This window comes from Carex rostrata, chromosome 35 (genome assembly GCF_964058835.1).
Source record: "Carex rostrata chromosome 35, lpCarRost1.2, whole genome shotgun sequence".
Taxonomy (NCBI): Eukaryota; Viridiplantae; Streptophyta; class Magnoliopsida; order Poales; family Cyperaceae; genus Carex; species Carex rostrata.
Window position 1 is genome coordinate 2,010,864 of NC_135952.1, and position 19,033 is coordinate 2,029,896.

At 34.7% G+C, this 19,033-nt stretch overlaps 4 protein-coding genes and 1 pseudogene across 6 annotated transcripts in view; 1 reads left to right on the forward strand and 4 right to left on the reverse strand.

The window, feature by feature from the left end:
• LOC144549554 (copper-transporting ATPase HMA4-like) overlaps window positions 1–13,905 on the reverse strand; it is a 74,753-nt gene extending 60,848 nt beyond the window's left edge. The window contains exon 1 of the mRNA XM_078298325.1: window positions 13,896–13,905. The gene's annotated coding sequence lies outside the window, so the exon portion shown is untranslated. The remainder of the gene's footprint in view (window positions 1–13,895) is intronic.
• On the forward strand, window positions 6,372–7,706 carry LOC144549330 (UPF0481 protein At3g47200-like). The gene has a single exon (XM_078298043.1). The coding sequence runs from the start codon at window positions 6,372–6,374 to the stop codon at window positions 7,704–7,706; it is 1,335 nt and encodes a 444-aa protein (XP_078154169.1).
• LOC144549555 (glutathione S-transferase U17-like) lies at window positions 11,067–13,097 on the reverse strand. Its single transcript, XM_078298329.1, has 2 exons — window positions 12,671–13,097; window positions 11,067–11,611 (listed from the first exon to the last, which is right to left on the reverse strand). Exons 1-2 carry the CDS (start codon window positions 13,001–13,003, stop codon window positions 11,225–11,227), a joined length of 720 nt encoding a protein of 239 aa, XP_078154455.1. The 5' UTR covers window positions 13,004–13,097; the 3' UTR covers window positions 11,067–11,224.
• A 954-nt stretch (window positions 13,906–14,859) lies between the features above and the next one.
• On the reverse strand, window positions 14,860–15,846 carry LOC144549557 (glutathione S-transferase U17 pseudogene; annotated as a pseudogene). Its single transcript, XR_013509708.1, has 2 exons — window positions 15,423–15,846; window positions 14,860–15,340 (listed from the first exon to the last, which is right to left on the reverse strand). The product of XR_013509708.1 is annotated as a glutathione S-transferase U17 pseudogene (transcript).
• LOC144549556 (glutathione S-transferase U17-like) lies at window positions 14,860–17,659 on the reverse strand. Of its 2 annotated transcripts, XR_013509707.1 has the most exons (3): window positions 17,267–17,659; window positions 16,751–17,184; window positions 14,860–14,899 (listed from the first exon to the last, which is right to left on the reverse strand). XR_013509707.1 is itself a non-coding variant. In XM_078298330.1 (2 exons), the coding sequence occupies exons 1-2, from the start codon at window positions 17,594–17,596 to the stop codon at window positions 16,807–16,809; spliced, it is 708 nt and encodes a 235-aa protein (XP_078154456.1). In that variant the 5' UTR covers window positions 17,597–17,659; the 3' UTR covers window positions 16,722–16,806. The 2 variants fall into 2 exon arrangements, 1 of the variants encoding a protein (XP_078154456.1); XM_078298330.1 differs by lacking the exon at window positions 14,860–14,899 and having other exon boundaries at window positions 16,722–17,184.
• Between the last annotated feature and the right edge of the window lie 1,374 nt (window positions 17,660–19,033).

Below are 19,033 nucleotides of genomic sequence, written 5' to 3' on the forward strand. Positions count from 1 at the left end.
CTTTGAAGGTTATTTTCTGGATCGGAAACAGCCATGCATGCATGTCAATAAAAATGAATATACAGCAAACAAACTCTTTCAATTTATCTACATCTATATCAAGTCTAAAATTTTCTCCTGTATTTCTACCAACAATATATGGAAAAATCCGTATCCCCCGAGATAGGGCTGTATAAAAAGCTCGCGACTCGTGAGTTACTCAAACTCAGCTCGGTAACGAACTCGCTAACAACTCGTTCGTTTAAAATTCGAGTTATTCTGACTCGAGTTGAGTAACTCGTGAGTTAAACGAGTTGAGTTTGAGTTGGACTGAACTCGCTCGTTACAACTCGTGACTCGTTTGATTGATGATTTTCTTCATAATTTTTGACCTATTTTATTTTCCCAACTAGATGTGACTGACTCAAGTTGACCCAATTCATTTCATTTAATCATTTTGTTGTGAATTGTTTGTTAATTCAATATTTACTTCTCATATTATTACATAACAATAATCATAAGTTCAAATGTTCAACATTTCAACACCTTAAACGAGTTGACTCACGAGTCACGAGCCAACTCGAGTTACTCGCGAGTTGAATTTGAGTCAGCGAGCCAGCTCGGCTCAATAATCTCAACTCGAGTCAACTCGACTCACTATCTTCCGAGTTGAATTCGAGTTGTCCATAACTCGAGCTAACTCGGCTCGTTAGCAGCCCTACCCCGAGATCTCAACTTTTTAAGTTGATACGTGTAAATATCTTAACAGTTTAGCACGAATCTTGAAGCAACACTTTTTTTTTTATTAACCGTCCCCCTGCATCTAAATAGGCAATGTTTAAATCTGGCCCGTACATGTCCCAACTCAAAAGTAGAGATATCTCAGAGGATACGCCTTCCAAATTCCAATATATTTGAAGTCTTGTTTGTAGTCAGCCTGTTGGGCCTGATTCCAATCCAGCCCTTATCCTTCTTTTAGGATTTGCCATTCTTCTTCAGCTTTCGCTTTTTCTTGTTTGCATTCTACAGCAGAAATTAGAAACTTAAATGGGTTAACCAAAAGTACATAAGATGAAGTATACAAAACAATAATGAGGATGAAAACCCAACCATGTCACAAAAGCAAAAGGGTAAAGTGGTCATATTACAAGAAATGTACTTCTACAAAAATGAATCTAAAAATGAAGTTCCAAGTCCTTTTGCAAATTACAACAGAAATTACAGATCAGAGTTGTTTGATCCGATTTGAAATTTTGAAATTCAATGCGGAGTATTTATTTTAAAATCCGAAATGTGAATCTAAACATACATGATTGTAGGTGCTTAAGTATAATTTTTGCTTAATTTCTTACAGTCCAAATTAAGAAGGCTTTTTTTTTTTTATTGGTAAAAGTGGATTTTCACATGTTTCATTACAAAACAAATTAAGGAGTTATTTGCTGACAATGGTTTTGCTTGTTAGATACTTATTTTCTGATATAACATGCATGTAACTTGATATCTTCTATTGTCACATTATTTTACTATTTGAGCTTCACTAGTGATTAGAGTGGGAAAAATGACACCGCGGAGCCAGTTCAGTCACGTAATGGCACAGTTACAGTACGGAACGGCACGACATGTGTGTCGGTAACGTGTCGTGACTCGCGTGTTCTGTGTCGTGATCATTCGCGTACCATGACCATCTTTAGAAAATTTGACACGACACGGCACGTGAAATATTTAGTCACGGCACGTGAAATATTTACTCACAGCACGACACATAGTCACACCAGTCGAACCGTTAGATTTTGACCAAATGAGGAATCTTGAATAAACTAATCTAAATTATACTTAAATGCCCAAGCGAGTCACATTTGATTACAAACATTTAGGCACGGCGTGACTCATGTGGCGTGATCATTCGCGTGCTGTGATCACCCTTGACATTTCACTCACAGCACGGCATGGCACGTGAAAAATTAACTTGGTGACGGCACGGCATGGCACGAGACTAAAGTCATGACGTGTTAGTCACGGCATGGCATGGCACATTTTTTCCACTCTAGTAGTGATTGGAGGTTATTTTGTCCTTTGGGAAGGCAGGGGTAAAAAATATAGAGATAAAAAAAATTATGAGACAATTTGAATTACTATAAGATAATACAATAGTAATAATTCTGCTCTAATGGAGCATTGGTTTTTTCATGATAATATATAAAAATTTGAAGTAAATTTTCTTTATTAGATGTTATTACTTGTCCGTTGATCGATTGAGAGGAATGCACACCACATGTTCGCTGAAATGTCTGACCATGAATCTTCCACCTGGTTGATGCACACCACCTGTTCGCTGAAATGTCCAACCATTTCTTCCCTGCTCTCTGAAACTGGGACCATCAACCCTCGCCTTTCTGTACTCTTCTCCTGTACTCTCTTCTTATGCTCAAAACCTTTCTACACATGACATCGCTACCTAATCAAAACGAGAACAGAGTAGGTCCGATGAGCATCGATTTACTTTTGGGTTCAATGAGCTCCAACACGGTTCGATCCACATTAAGATCTGTGTGCACAGAAATTAAAGCAGACACATATCGATTTTAAAGCGAAGGACACACATCTTAATACAGATCAGGCAGTGACTGCTCCCATCAAACCAAAGTAGGTCCGATCCGATGGGCATTGGATCTACTCTGAATTCCAACCAAATAGTACGCTAAAGTCAGTCATACTATTCTGCATGTTCCCTTACTCTATTGATGAGATCCAAAGTGAAAACAGAGAAGAGCAATTAAAACAGAACAAAAAATAACAATGAACAAAGAGATGACAAAACAGAGGTCAGAAACTGAATTATGTTATAAATTGGTCAACCACTGGATTTATTTTCCATTTTTCATGAGCAGAAAGTTTCCCTTTCAATCAACAAAAATCATTTAAAAATATTATACAAATAAAAATCATACATTTCAGTAACAACTGACTATATATTGAAACATCACTTGGCAGGAGGAGGTCCAGGTTTCTACTCCGATCAGAGAAACTTGACGAACTCGATCCACGATTTTATCGGTCTCTGGAGAAGCATTTTTCACCGCTTCATTGTTGCAAAAGTTTTCAGTCCATGCACAAAGAAGCGGTATCCGGGCATCGTCTAACAGCTTCAAGCCAATTATCTCTTCAGTTGCTCTCATCCATCCTAAGAAAGAACCAAGTGCTATATATGTTGAGGTATGTAATCGTGTCACCACCGAAGAATGGTTTTCCCTTGCTGATCTTGACAAAAGCTTCCTCTAAGAGTTGTAAAAAACTGCCCTCATTTGCTCCTTGGCCTCGGCCTTAATGAGCCTCCTCAGTTTGAGACGTTATATATATTAAGCCGAATAAAGAGTTAAAAAACTGCAAGAGTTAAATAAATAACAAGTAATTAGTATAACAGAAAATCAAATTTAAATGGTATTTTTATATTGCAAATTAATAATTAGGCCTTATAATATTCAGAAGTAGCCCATGGGGCTGGACCGAACCAAAATTAAAATTAAAAATTATTTTTGTGAGTACTAAACCAGGCTGATTTTGGAGTTAGGCTAGCTATTGTGCTTCATGAAGTAAATAACGCGTTTTACTTGATGTTCATATTTTGTGATTTTAAAGTTTAAACAGTTGATTCAAGCCATTCAACATGCATGATATTCATATTAAATTGTACTGGAAGACCAAATTTTAGATTTTTTGAAAATTTATTACTATTTTTTTATAATTTGTTCAAATCGTTATTTTCGACGGTCTAGAATTTTATGAAAAACAACGATTTTTAAAAATTCTAAAAAAAAAATGTAACAAAAAATTAGTAATAAATTTCAAAATAATGTAAAATTTGGTGTCAAAGCACATTTAATAATGGAGATCATGTTGAATGGTCCGGATCGACCTTTGAACGTTCAAATGGAAAAAATCGAATCAGTATCGGTTATATACAGATATCAGTATCGGTTCACAACCGATCCTGATGAGGGCGACACAGATACCAAACAAATATGTATCGGTTGTTACAACCGATACTAATAGTTACTATCTGCATCGGTTCTAAGCTTAGAACCGATGCTGATAGTATCTGGATCGGTTCTAAGCTTAGAACCGATGCTGATAGTGCATGTGTTGTGCTTTCATTAGCTTTTAGTATCGGTTTTAGTGATAGAACCGATCCAGATAGGTATTAGTATCGGTTGGTTAGTACACCCGATCCAGATAAGCCGATCCTGATTCCTGTTTTTTCACTAGTGAACTTCACAAATAAAGATATGACCATGAAGTAAAACACGTTGTTTATTTCATAGGGGTGGCTAAGCCACCTTTGGATGAATCTTAGATCCACCCTTGATGAGCGGCACAAGTTGTTGAGTACATGAGTTTTTCTTGAGCTTGAATCTCCCTCTCATACTCTTGAATCTTGAGTTCTAGTATATTATTTTTATTCATTCGTTCAGGAGAATCCAACGGCAGACGATCAACCTAGAGGAAATCCTGTCGTTAAAGCAACAACTCATTTGAAATCTTTTTTTAATGGTTAGTGGTTTTAAATACAAACTAACAATTTCATTGATAGAAAATATAATTACAATAGATTAAATGACTGTAATTTCTAAATTTATTCTTTATTCTCATAAAATATAATATAGTATTATAATTCTCATCTCGCTTCATGACCAGATCTGTTTCTTCGACCGCCGCCGCGCTCCGACGGTAACCGGATCTACTTACCGTCGTGCTTCAATCGAGATGTTGATCACCATAATACTTTAATACCCATTTCGCTAGATGATTAGATCTGCTTCTTCGACCATTGCCGCACTTTGACAACGACCAGATCTACTCACCGTCGTGCTTCAGTCGAGATGTTGATCACCCTAACAGTATCTCAAAATATATTGCTAAAGTTAGAAAATTGAAATTGCAATGCATATGTTTTAAATAGTAAGTGTATCAAATTTGGATCATGCAAGTTGATGGCATTTGCTTTCCATCAAATAATTAAACAAAATAAAAATGGAGTTTAATGATTTTATGATAAATGAAGAATCTAATTTTAAATTCACTCAAATTTAATACACATCCTATCTAAAAAATTAATAATACATCATCAATTTTTAATTTTAATTTTAATAATATTTCATAAGATATTAAATAAAGAGGAGGGTTCAAATGCACCCAAATTTTTGTGCACCTAAATGCACCCAAATGTATCCTATCTTTTTTTTTTTCCGTTTTCAAAGTCCGAATAGTCAATCCGAACCGTTAGATGCGATCTATATATTAAGATGTGCTTGGAGACACTTTGAAATTATTAAGATGCGATCTATTTTATATTTTTTGGAATTTTTTTATTATTTATTAAATCACTTTGAAAATCGCTGATTTTACATTTTCTGGACTATTGGATCAGCGATTTTCAAAGTGGCTTAATAAATAGTAAAAAAATTCCAAAAAATGTAAAATAGATCGCATCTTAATAATTTCAAAGTGTCTCCAAGCACATCTTAATATATAGATCGCATCTAACAGTTCGGATTAACTATTCAGACTTTGAAAACAGAGAAAAAAGATAGGATACATTTGGGTGCATTTGAACCCTCCTCTTAAATAAATATACCGTAAAAATTAGATGCCGACCTAATTAATCAAATTTGTACTAGGAGACCTGGTCATGCATGATGCAAATAGTAACGATGCAATTTGATTGAACCCGACCCAATAATATTTGGGCCCACAGATATGATGCGGGCTCGTGGCTAAACCCTACAGAAATCTTAGGAGACCTGGTCATGAAGCAAAGCAACTGTTCTATCCTGGCTTCAATTTCATCTCTGTCTATCATGGCTTCAATTTAAAAAAAAAATGTTGTTCTATCCTGGCTTCAATTTCATCTCTGTCTATCAATCTATAAGGTTTTTGGTTCTCCTGTTCCATTTGCTTTGATGCTATTTGTGTTGCTACTTGTTTTAATGCTTTACGCATGCACTATGAGTGTCTTCATTTATATAATTATAAATATTCTTTTACTGTATCAACAACTTTAGAAATTATCTCTAATTTTATAAAAAATGAATGGCTAAATTTTTTTTATACATATTAGAAATTTGGCTTGGTGAAGTCAATGACTCCAAAATCAGATTTCAAAACTAAATGAATGAGGCGTGATACATTATATTTAGCTAATTCATGATCTAAGTCGTCGACTCAAAAAACCCAAAACGAAATTAAGAAAACATTTATTATGGGAATGGGGACCACACTAACGATCAAAATAAATACCAATGTTAGAGGTCGTTGTTACGTTCAAGCTCAACCAAAAATCTTCCATTCACTCAACCTTCAAAAAAAAAAAATCTTCCATTCACGAAGAAACATTAATGGAAGAAAATCAGATAAGTTTAGATCATGTCATTATCGATGGCGACCTGTTAGAATCACTAGCACGTAAACTCGACACATTGGGCAAACCAAACAAAGCAGACAACTTCACCATCTTTCCTGTACCATATAGGTTTCACCAAAGCATGAAAAATCTTTTCGAGCCCTCTGCCGTCTCCATTGGTCCATTCCACCATGGTAGAACAAGAGTCCAACCCATGGAGGAGCAAAAATGTCGGTCCTTGTGGGATTTCCTGTCCCGTGGGGACCACATAACTTTGGATCTCTGTTTATCAGAGATTAAGAAGCTAGAAGAGAGAACTCGAAGGTGTTATAGTGAGAGGGTGCCTATGGACAGCAATAGCTTTGTAGAAATGATGCTGCTTGACGGATGCTTTGTGCTCGAGTACTTCTTAAAATGGTATGAACGTAGGTTAATTGATCAATATGTGTTCAAACGACTATCAGATTTGCTACTTTTAGAGAACCAAATTCCCTTCTTTATAGTCGAGAAGTTGTGCGAGATTGGTCTAAAACCAGAAGATAGAATGAATTTTACAAATTACCTTAATTATATTTTTCTTTCCCAAGCTGCACCAACAGATGGCTCCATAGTTACAAACCCTCCAGCTGAAATTCATCATTTCATCCATCTATGTTACCACAGCTTAATACCCACTAATCCAACGAAACCAGCTATAAGTCCTCTAAGCAGATATCGATTGTCGTCATTCCCAAAATCTACCCTGATCCCTTGTGCCACTGAGCTCCGAACTGCGAGCATAACACTCAGAGCAAAGAACAACCCTAATCATATGCTCGATATATCATTTCATCATCTTGTCTTGGAAATCCCTACACTAAAAATCACCAATGAAAGTAAAACTCTTTTGGCCAACCTCGTAGCATTTGAACAGTGCAAATTAGATGAAAATCCAAAAATGCATGCAAACTTGTCAAGCTTTGCATCGTTCTTGGTTTCACTAGTCAACACGCCAGAGGATGTGAAGATACTAAAGGAGTGTGGGATTGTCAATAACTGTCTGGATAGTGACGAGGAGTTGACTAATTTCTTCAACCAGATATGCAAAGGCATGCTTGTAGAGAAAGATCACTTTATGGCTGACTTGTTCGCGGCAGTGAAAAGCTACTGTGAATCAAGCGGGGGCAAGCGGTGGACTAGGTGCAACAGACGTAAAAAACAATTTTATCAACATTGGTTTATCAATCTATCGACAATGATTTCTCTTTTCGGTGGTGTGTTTCTTGCACTAGTGCTTTCTTCTGTACAAACTTACTTTACAGTTTATGCCTACTACGTTCCTCGGAGCTGATGTCGCCTTAACAATCATTTGTGAAAGTGGCTTTAGCATGTATGTTATCAAGTAGTAATTTTTGAAATCATTTGTTTTTGTTTTTTTGTTTTTTGTTTCTTCATCATTGTGTGTCATTTGGTTTAGTCTTATATGTATCTTATCTCTTTATTTGTTTTTATGATATGGTATGAAGTTGAGAAGCACCTTGTAATTCTGCATTAATTATATCATTGGTTTTCTTAATTTTACTTTGTTTTTCTTTACATTTTTTCTTTTAAGGTTATTTTCATGGCTGGAAACAGCAGACATTTTTTATTTATATAAATTATTAAATTCGTACGTACGGAAATAAAAATAGTACTTGAATTGTAATAAATCTAGAAAGATCTAACTCAATGAGTCCGATTCAAATATATGGATCGGACTCAATGATTCAGATCTATGAGTATATTTTTAATTTTATTTTAATAAAAAGATAAACGTTGAAGGAAAAATTTGGAATGTAGAAGCCATAGAAAATCAGATAAGAAATGACCTCTACCGAATTTTAAAAAAAAATTTAAATAAAATAGAAGGATTGGCCTCTACGTTAAAAAAAAATTTGGATCTAACTTAGTATTAGATTAAATGTGGCATACAAATTTCTTCATTTTCACAGTTTAATATATATATATATATATATATATAGGACTTGGCTACGGTGCTATGGGTAGCTAAGAGGCCTCTCGTGCTACGGCTCAATATTCGACTTTTCAAAATCCTAACTGTCGATCCGAACCGTTCATCTTGTTCTCCATATTAATATGTGCTTGGAGACCAAATTTTACATTTTTTGGAAATTTTTTACTATTTTTTTAGATTTATTGAAAATCGCTGTTTTTCAGACAAATCTGGACCATAAAAAACAGCGATATTCAATAAATCTAAAAAAATAGTAAAAAATTTCCAAAAAATGTAAAATTTGGTCTCCAAATACATATTAATATGGAGAACAAGATGAACGGTTCGGATCGACCATTAGGATTTTGAAAAGTCGAATATTGAGCCGTAGCACGGGAGGCCTCTTAGCTACCCATAGCATATTAGCCAAATCCTATATATATATATATATATATATATATATATATATATATATATAAAGCGACTATTTTACTTCACGCTCATATTTTGCGATTTTAAAGTTCAAAACATCAATCCGAACATTTCATCTTCTTCTCCATATTGAAATGTGCTTGGAAACCAAATTTTACATTTTTTGAAATTTTTTTACTATTTATTAAGAAATTTTGAATGTCGCTGATCTGATGGTCCAGAAAATTTTACTGTTTTTACTGTTTACAGCAAAACAGTAATTTTCAAAAATGCTTAATAAATAGTAAAAAAATTAAAAAAATATATAAAATTTGGTCTCCAAGCACATTTCAATATGGATTAAACATCTAACGATTCGGATCGGTCGTTTGGACTTTCAAAATAAAAATACGACGTGAAGTAGAAACACATTTTACTTCGCAACTCACCGTAGCCCATCTCTCTCTCTCTCTCTCTCTCTCTCTCTATATATATATATATATATATATATATTTATAGATCTGGACCATTGAGGCAGATTCATATATTTGGATTTGACTTATTGATCCAGATCTTTCTAGATATGTTGGAAATCATGTATTCTGTTTTCGTACGTATCAATTTAATAATTTCTATAAATAAAAAATTTCCGGAAACAACCATGTCATGTATGTCAATAAAAATGAAATATATCGCAAACTCTTCCAATTTATCTACATCTATATCTACATCTAGTCTAAAATTTTCTCCTGTATTTCTACCAACAATATATGGAATCCGTATCCCCCTCGAGGCATATCAACTTTTGAGTTCATAGTTCATACATGTAAAAATCTGAACTGTTTAGCACGAATCTTGAAGCAGCCATGCATCTAAATAGGCAACGTTTAAATCTGGCCCGTACATGTCTCCACTCAAAAGTTGAGATATCTAAGAGGATACGCGTTCCAATATATTTGAAGCCAGCCTGTTGGGCCTGATTCCAATCCAGCCCATATAGTTGTTTCCTTCTGCTTTCGCTTTTTCTTTCTTGTTTGCATTCTACAGCAGAAATTAGAAAGTGCATAAGATGAAGTATACAAAACAATAATGAGGATGAAAACCAAACTCTGCAACCATGTCACAAAAGCAAAAGGGTAAAATGGTCATATTACAAGAAATGTACTTCTACAAAAATGTCTCTAAAAAAGTTCTAAGTCCTTTTGCAAATTACAACAGCAAATTATAGGTCTGAGTTGTTTGATTTTGAAATTCAGTGCAGACTATTTATTTTAAAATCCGTAATGTGAATCTAAACAAACATGATTGTAGGTGCTTGAGTAGAATTTTTGCTTAATTTCTTGCAGTCCAAATTAAGGAGTAATTTGCTGACAATGGTTTTGCTTGTTAGTTGTTAGATACTTATTTTCTGATCCACTGGATATCTTCTATTGTCGCATTATTTTACTATTTTAATTTCAGTAGTGATGGGAGGTGATTTTGGCCTTTGGGAAGGCAAGGGAAAAATATAGAGATAAAAAAAAGTATGAGACAATTTGAATTATTGTAAGATAACAATAGCAGTGATTCTGCTCCAATGGAGCATTGGTTTTTTAATGTTATGTGTGGATGACACTCCGGGTGAAATTTCATAATACCACCTAGCAAATGTTACTCTAAATATCCTCTGGGTACGACTTGGAGACACTAAACATATCCCCAAACAAGGTGGACCCACTAGTCAGTGATTCAGAACAAATTTATCTGGGTATTGAATCTAGATGGACTTGGATCACATATGCTAAGCTGCGTGAGCCAAACTATCAGCGCCGTGGCTCACCATGTTGATCGAATGCACACCACATGTTCGCTGAAATGTCCAACCATCTCTTCCCTGCTCTCTGAAACTGAGACCATCCACCCTCACCTTTCCCTACTCTTCTCCTGTACTCTCTTCTTCTCAAAACATTTCTACACATGACATCGCTACCTACCTTCATTAATACACTTCTTTTCAAGAAATTTCCATCTAATTTATTCACATCTGCTACAGTAATCAAATGAGAACGGAGTAGGTCCGATGAACATCAGACCTACTACTGGGTCCAATGAGCCCCAATACTATCCGATCTGCATTAAGATCTATGTGCACGGAAATTGAAGCAGACATATATGGATTTTAAAGCAAAGCGCACACATCTTAATGCAGCTGTGGTGGTGACTGATCCCATTATCTATTGAGACCCAAAGTGAAAACAGAGAAGAGCAATTAAAACATAACAAAAAGAAAAAGAACAAAGAGGAGCAACAAAGAGATGACAAAACAAAGGTCAGAAACTGAGTTATGTGATAAATTGGTCAATCACTGGATTTATTTTCCATTTTTCATGAGCAGAAAATTGCCCTTTCAATCAACAAAATTCATTTAAAATATTATACAAATACAAGTCATTCATTTCAGTAACAACTGACTTTATATTGAAACATCACTTGGCCGGAGGAAGTCCGGGTATATACTCCGACCAGAGAAACTTGACGAACTCCACGATTTTATCTGTCTCTGGAGAAGCATTTTGCACTGCTTCATTGTTGCAAAAGTTTTCAGCCCATGTACAAAGAAGCGGTATTCGGGCATCATCTAACAGCTTCAAGTCAATTATCTCTTCAGTTGCTCTCATCCATCCTAAGAAAGAACCAAGTGCTATGTCGAGGTATTTAATCGTGTCACCACCGAAGAATGGTTTTCCCTTGCTGATCTTGACAAAAGCTTCCTCTAAAAGTTGTAAAACTGCCCTCATTTGCTCCTTGGCCTCGGCCTTAGCCTCCTCAGTTTGAGACATTATATATATTAAGCTAAATAAAGAGTTAAAAAACTGCAAGAGTTAAATAAATAACAAGTTAGTATAACAGATAATCAAATTTAAATTGTATTTTTATAAAGGAAGATTTTATTACCTCATACTTTTCATATCTCATTAATCATTATATATACCTCATATTTTATATATTCGTTTACAATGTCCAAACTGTTGATCCGAACCGCTCAATATGGTATCTATACTAAAATATGTCTAGAGATGAAACTTTATAATTTTTGATTTTTTTGTACTATTTCTTAAGATAGGTACAAAATCACTGTTTTTGGACCGTTCAAAAAACAATGATTTTCTACCCATTTTAAAAAATAGTAAAAGAATTTCAAAAAATAAAAAATTTCATCCCCAATCATATTTTTGTATAGATATCATGTTGAACGGTTCGGATCGACAATTTAGACTTTAAAAACGATGATATAAAATATGATGTATGATCAGATATGAAAGACACTAGGCATTAGAACTCTTCTCATTTTTATATTGCAAAATGGAGTTTTTGTGCAACAAATTAGAAAGTAGGGTATTACCAAATTAATAATTAGGCCTTGTAATATTCGGAATTTGATTCTTTTTCAAATGAAGCACTTTTATTTTTCTCACAGGAGCAATTCTCACATGCATAGAAGACATGAATATTTTCTTGGAAGTCTTAATTTAACCGCTAACACTAAACACTAAGGCTGTGCTCCACAAAATCCTTGCGGAGAGGAACGGGAAGGAAGAGAAATTAAGGAAGGAGACAGCATGCGGTTCCCCTCAGTACAGTGATTCCTACACTCCAATTTGGGAGGAACAAATTTGGCAAATTTGTATAGTGCGTTACCCTCACTACAGTAGTGCCTCCCCTCCTTTCCTTCTCCGATTTTGTTCTAATAGAGCGGGTGAATAGCATGGGCAGCCCGTGTTCCTCTCCTCTTCTTCTTCGATGCCATTCATTTTCTTTAATGAAGAGGTTTCTACCCCTCTCTAGAGAACACGGGTTCCAAAAAAGTAAAAAAAAAAAAAAAACTAAACACTAAGCTAGTTAGACTTAAAAATTGATCAGTACGTGCATACCTTGTCATCAAAATAGGCAGTCCAAAACCGATGCATTGCCTTGTCATACGGATCGGTCGGCATCAAAGTGGTTCCGGATCCAGCCCAAACATCATCAATATACTGCACAATAATCATGGACTCGCATATTGATTTTCCGTCATGAATCAAAACGGGCATCTTCTTATAAACCGGATTCGACTTGAGCAACAACTCGCTCTTTGCACCAAATTTCTCTTCAAGGAATTCATATTGCACCTCTTTTAGATTCAGTGCAATTCCAGCCCTTATGACAAAGGGACTCAACCTTACCCCAAGTAATTTCACTTCCGGATTTCCACTACTTGCTGCCATTTGATATATATGCACTTGTTGCTCTTTTCTATGCAATAATTTGGGAGCGGAGCTTTTGTTTGTGTTATATAATAATGAGGCGGACTAGTCGTTTTTGGTGGGCTGATATATTGATGGGCACTTGTGCTATCTTCTCTAGACCATTTTGCACCTCATATCACATTATTTATTTAATTATTTATTAGGTCAAATAATCTCCCTCTCGGTCTCCGCCTTTTTATTAAAAAAGTATACTTGATAGTTGATAGTTGTTGATGTACGGCTACCAAATGGAGAGAAAGTAGTTAGAAGAGGCGGTGGGAATTAAAAGACAAAGCAGTGATGGAAGAGGCGCAAATTATAGAAACTCTTATATTACATTTCAAACACGGTTATATAGAAAAGACCTTGTATAATGTGAAACACAATTCCTAAACAAACCGTGCATAAATGACTGGGTTTAGGGGTAGTAATAGAGGCGCGAAAAACCAAAAACCCTAAACAAGATTTATAAACGGTTATATTTTAAAAACTGTGTACATTTGTTCCAATTTTATTTTTTTAATGTGCTTGCTAGCATCCATGTGTTTTAATTCTGACCATTAAAGAAACATAAAAGAAACTAACTTGTACAAATTTGAAACAATTTATACATACATACATATTTTCAAGGTTATTCACAACTTTTGTAATTAAATCTCCATAATCTGATGGTTGAAAACAAAATTGGTAATTATTGAATATTGATTTTCTCCAAGTGCCATCGTATTAAACCTTGACAAAATTGATAAACTAAACATCCACACCGTGAGATAAGAGAGAAAAATGAAGATGGCGGATAAGATTCTAAGAGAGAAAATGAAGAGACAATGGAGAGAGGGCAGGACTTAAATTGGATTGAAGGGGCAGAAGGTGAAAAGGCGCGTCTAGTGAGAAGGCAATTGGTACAAAAATAATAATTTTGAGCAGGATTGGCTCTGAAAGCGAGAATAATGACTACACGATTTAAAAGTATAAATTCTATAAATTCGCGTTTGGAGATTGGCGATAACCATACAGGACCTTTCACTAACTAATTGTGTATGAATATATATATATATATATATATTATCATGCACGGTTTAGTATTAACAAACCGTGTACAAATATTGGTGATTTCCAAACACACAGTTCGGTACTAATTGATCATGTTAATATGTTGGAGCTTTTTTCCATGCAAGCGCCTCCTCCATTACACACTGTTAATGTGCAAAATTTTCTCATCCATGTATGATATGTTGTGTATGGTCGCATTTTCTGTACTAGTAATATCCGTTTTATCCATCTAATACAAATATGATAATCATGTAAATGGATTTTATTGACACTTGATTAATATTAAAAGCAAGAATGACTACAGACCTGTATTTAGTGTTGACCTACAGATGATTTGCAATAATAAATTCATAGATAAAGAAAATAGATAAAGAGAAGAGGAAAAACTAGTGGAAGAGAGAAACTTCAGCGATACAGTACAAGATGAGAATGAAAGGGGAGGTCACAGGAAAGGAGAGGAAGGAAGGTCGCGCGAAGGCACAAGTTTTGGATTATACAGAATTTGGAATAAGGAGCAAAATGGTCAATTTTGATTTTATTTTCATTAAATTATATTTTTAATTGATAAAATTGAGAAATAGATATATTAATAAGATAATTAAGTTTAGATGGATAAATAATTCATTTTCAAATTTAGATGGGGAAATTTCTGAATCCTGGTTTTATGATGGGTATAAATGTCTTTTTTTTATTTATAAGGTGTTGGTGACGTGGTATCTTAAAAACTAACAAGAATCATATAAAAAAAACTCCACAAACAGGTACAAATTATTCATGTGAAATGCCAGTAACAACTGACTTTTTTATTAGTGATCATGCAACCTACACCTCATAGTCTATCATGACAGATGATGAATTAATTAAACGATCAAAATTGAAGCATCACTTGGCTGGAGGAGGTGTATACTTCGACCGGAGAAACTTGGCATACTCCACGATTTTCATGATCTCTGGAGAAGCATTTTGCACCGCTTCATTGATGTAAAAGTTTTCAGCCCATACACAAAGAACCGGTATCCGGGCATCGTCTAACAGCTTCAGGCCAATTATCTCTTCAGTTGCTCTCATCCATCCTATCCAAGAACCGATTGCTATGTCGAGGTATCCAATCGTGTCACCACCGAAGAACGGTTTTCCCTTATTGCTCATCTTGACAAAAGCTTCCTCTAAGAGTTGTAGAACTGCCATCGTTTGCTCCTCGGCCTCGGCCTTAGCCTCCTCAGTTTGAGACATTACTAACAAGCTATATAAAGAGGGTTGAAACTGCAAGAAGTTAAATAACAAGTTAGTATATATAACAGATAATCAAATTTAAATGGTATTTTTATATTGCAAAATATAATACCTTCTCATCAAAATAGACGGTCCAAAACCGATGCATTGCCTTCTGATACGCATCGGTCGGCATCAAAGTGGTTCCGGATCGAGCCCAAACATCGTCAATATACTGCACAATAATCATGGACTCGCATATGGGTTTCCCGTCATGAATCAAAACCGGCACCTTCTTATAAACCGGATTCGACTTGAGCAACAGCTCGCTCTTTGCACCTCTTTTCTCTTCCAGGAATTCATATTGCACCTCTTTTAAATTCAGTGCAATTCCAGCCCTTATGACAAAGGGACTCACCTTTACCCCAAGTAATTTCACTTCCTGATTTCCACTTGTTGCCATTTGATTTCGGAGGGGAGCTTTTGGTTGTGTTAACATCTACAGATTATATAATGAGGGGGACTAGTCTTGTTTGATTGGCTAAAACTATATTAAATGATGGTCTTTTAGACTTTTGCTAGACTTAATATCTATACTGCCGTCAGATTTGATCGGTTCAGTATTAACAAAACGTGTACAATATTGGTGATTTCCAAACACACATACAGTTTGGTACTAATGGATCGTGTTAATATGTTGGAGCTTGTTTTCATGCAAAACGCCTCCTCTCATTACACAAGGTTAATGTGCAAATTTTTCTCATCCGTAAATGATATGCTGTGTATGGTCGTATTTTATGTACTAGTAATATCTGTATTAATTATCCTTCTGATACAAATATGATAATCATGTAAACGGATTTTTTGACACTTGATTAATATTAAAAGCAAGAATGACTACAGACCTGTATTTGGTGTTGACCTGCAAATGATTTAATTGCAATAATAAATTCATAGGGGCACTGTTTTGAAAACTTAATTTTTCTGATAAAGAAAATAGATAAAGAGAAGAGGGAAAACTAGCGGAAAGGAGAATTTTCAGCGATACAGTACAAGATGAGAATGAAAGGGGAGGTCACAGGAAAGGAGAGGAAGGAAGGTCGCGCGAAGACACAAGTTTTGGATTATACAGAATTTCGAATAAGGGGCAAAATGGTCAATTTTGATTTTATTTTCATTAAATTATATTTTTAAGTGATAGATTTGAGAAATAGATATATTAATAAAATAATTAAGTTTAGATGGATCAATAAGTAATAACTCATTTTCAAATTTAGATGGGGAAATTTCTGAACCCTGGTTTTATGATGGGTATGAATAACTAAATTTCTCTTTTTTTATTTATAAGGTGTTGGTAACGGGTATCTTAAAAACCAACAAGAATCATATAAAAAAACCTCAACAAACACAAATTATTCCTGTCAAATGCCAGTAACAACTGACTTTTTTATTAGTCACAACCTACACCTCATAATCTATCATGACAGATGATGAATTAAACTATCAAAATTGAAACATCACTTGGCCGGAGGAGGTGTATACTTCGACCGGAGAAACTTGGCATACTCCACGATTTTCATGATCTCTGGAGAAACATTTCGCACCGCTTCATTGTTGCAAAAGTTTTCAGCCCATGCACAAAGAAGCGGTATCCGGGCATCGTCTAACAGCTTTAGGCCAATTATCTCTTCAGTTGCTCTCATCCATCCTAAGTAAGAACCGATTGCTATGTCGAGGTATCCAATCGTGTCACCACCGAAGAACGGTTTTCCCTTATTGCTCATCTTGACAAAAGCTTCCTCTAAGAGTTGTAGAACTGCCATCGTTTGCTCCTCGGCCTCGGCCTTAGCAGCCTCAGTTTGAGACATTGTTAAGTTATATAAAGAGGGTTCAAACTACAAGAAGTTGAATAACAAGTTAGTATATATAATAGATAATCAAATTTAAATGGTATTTTTATATTGCAAAATATAATACCTTGTCATCAAGATAGACGGTCCAAAACCGATGCATTGCCTTCTGATAAGGATCGGTTGGCATCAAAGTGGTTCCGGATCGAGTCCAAACATCGTCGATGTACTGCACAATAATCATGGACTCGCATATGGGTTTCCCGTCATGAATCAAAACCGGCACTTTCTTATAAACCGGATTCGACTTGAGCAACAACTCGCTCTTTGCACTTAATATCTCTTCGAGGAATTCATATTGCACCTCTTTTATATTTAGTGCAATTCCAACCCTTATAACAAAGGGACTCAACCTTACCCCAAGTAATGTCACTTCCTGATTTCCACTTGCTGCCATTTGATTTTGGGAGGGGAGGTTTTGGTTGTGTTAATATCTACAGATTATATAATGAGGGGGACTAGTCTTGTTTGGTTGGCTAAAACTATATTAAATGATGGTCTTTTAGATTTTTCCACACAGTCAAATAAAAAAAATTGACGGGTAACTATCATGATTAGGTAAGACTAATTGTAATATTTGATTGGTTATGGAATAGAAAGGTTGACCAGTCAATTATTATAAAAGGATTAGTTGAATAAATAGATTAATCAGTGAAATAGAAAGGTTGACCAGTCAAATATTATAAAAGGATTAGTTGTTAGGAATGTTGACGGGTCAAACCATTAGTTACAAGCTTAACACTTAACAGAGGTGAGTAGACACAAACTTAAAATGAGAAATTTGTATATATCTCCATTAAAACTTCTCTTTTCAGATATTTTCCATTGAAATTTAAAATTTAGTTATTTTCCAATTAGAACTCAACTGTTTTATTTATATTCTCATCTCTTCATTTAAAATTTAAAATTAATATTACTAAAAAAATTAACAAACTAGAATTTGAGCAATCCGACCAATAGAATTAGAAATTTCTTTCATGTCATTGTTCTTTAACCTAATTGTGTACATATGGATAGAAGAAGCTCTTTTCAAAAGATTAGTGTTTATGGTCTGAAAATTTTATATGGTTTCACTCCGATTACTTTTGTACATCAATTTGTTATTTTTTTCTTCATTTAAGAAAAATGTAAAGACAATAGATCAAAAAAGAAGACCATGACTTGCACATTAACCCAAATCCTGTGTATTATTTTTTGAAAATATATATAATATATTCATATTGACCTTGTAATATATATAGCCATTGTGTAACAGAAAAAAAATACAACTTTTTAAATATAAATTTTCATATTTCTCCTCAGTTTTGCATCTCTAAAAAAACTAACATGGTATCAGAGCACTAAGTTCTAAGTTCTGTAACCACAAAATTCATTCCGTATCAGTTCACTGGTATTCACAACATAAACAAAAGAAATCCATAAAATAGTTAAATCAGCAAAGAGCAAATGGCTCAAGAGGGGCAACACGAGGCTACTAACAATACCTCCAAACTTATAAATACGTTGCTCAATGGCATAAATTATCTTACATGGGCAAATGCTGCAGCGAGAGCACTCAGCGGTCGAGACATGAGATAATACATCACGGGAGACAATTTAATCTTCTATATATAAATCATCATTTCTATGGAATTAAAATATTGTTTCAATTTATCCAATATTCTATATTATTTTAAATAATTTCTAAAAATAAAAAATCCGTGAAGATATATTAGAAAGCTTCCAAGGGTTAACCCAGTTGTATTATGGGCTTGTTCTCAGCCCAATAGACACAAATCAAATCAATTGAACAGAATAAAACAACTCTTTATCACAATTCTTCTGTAGCGTGTTT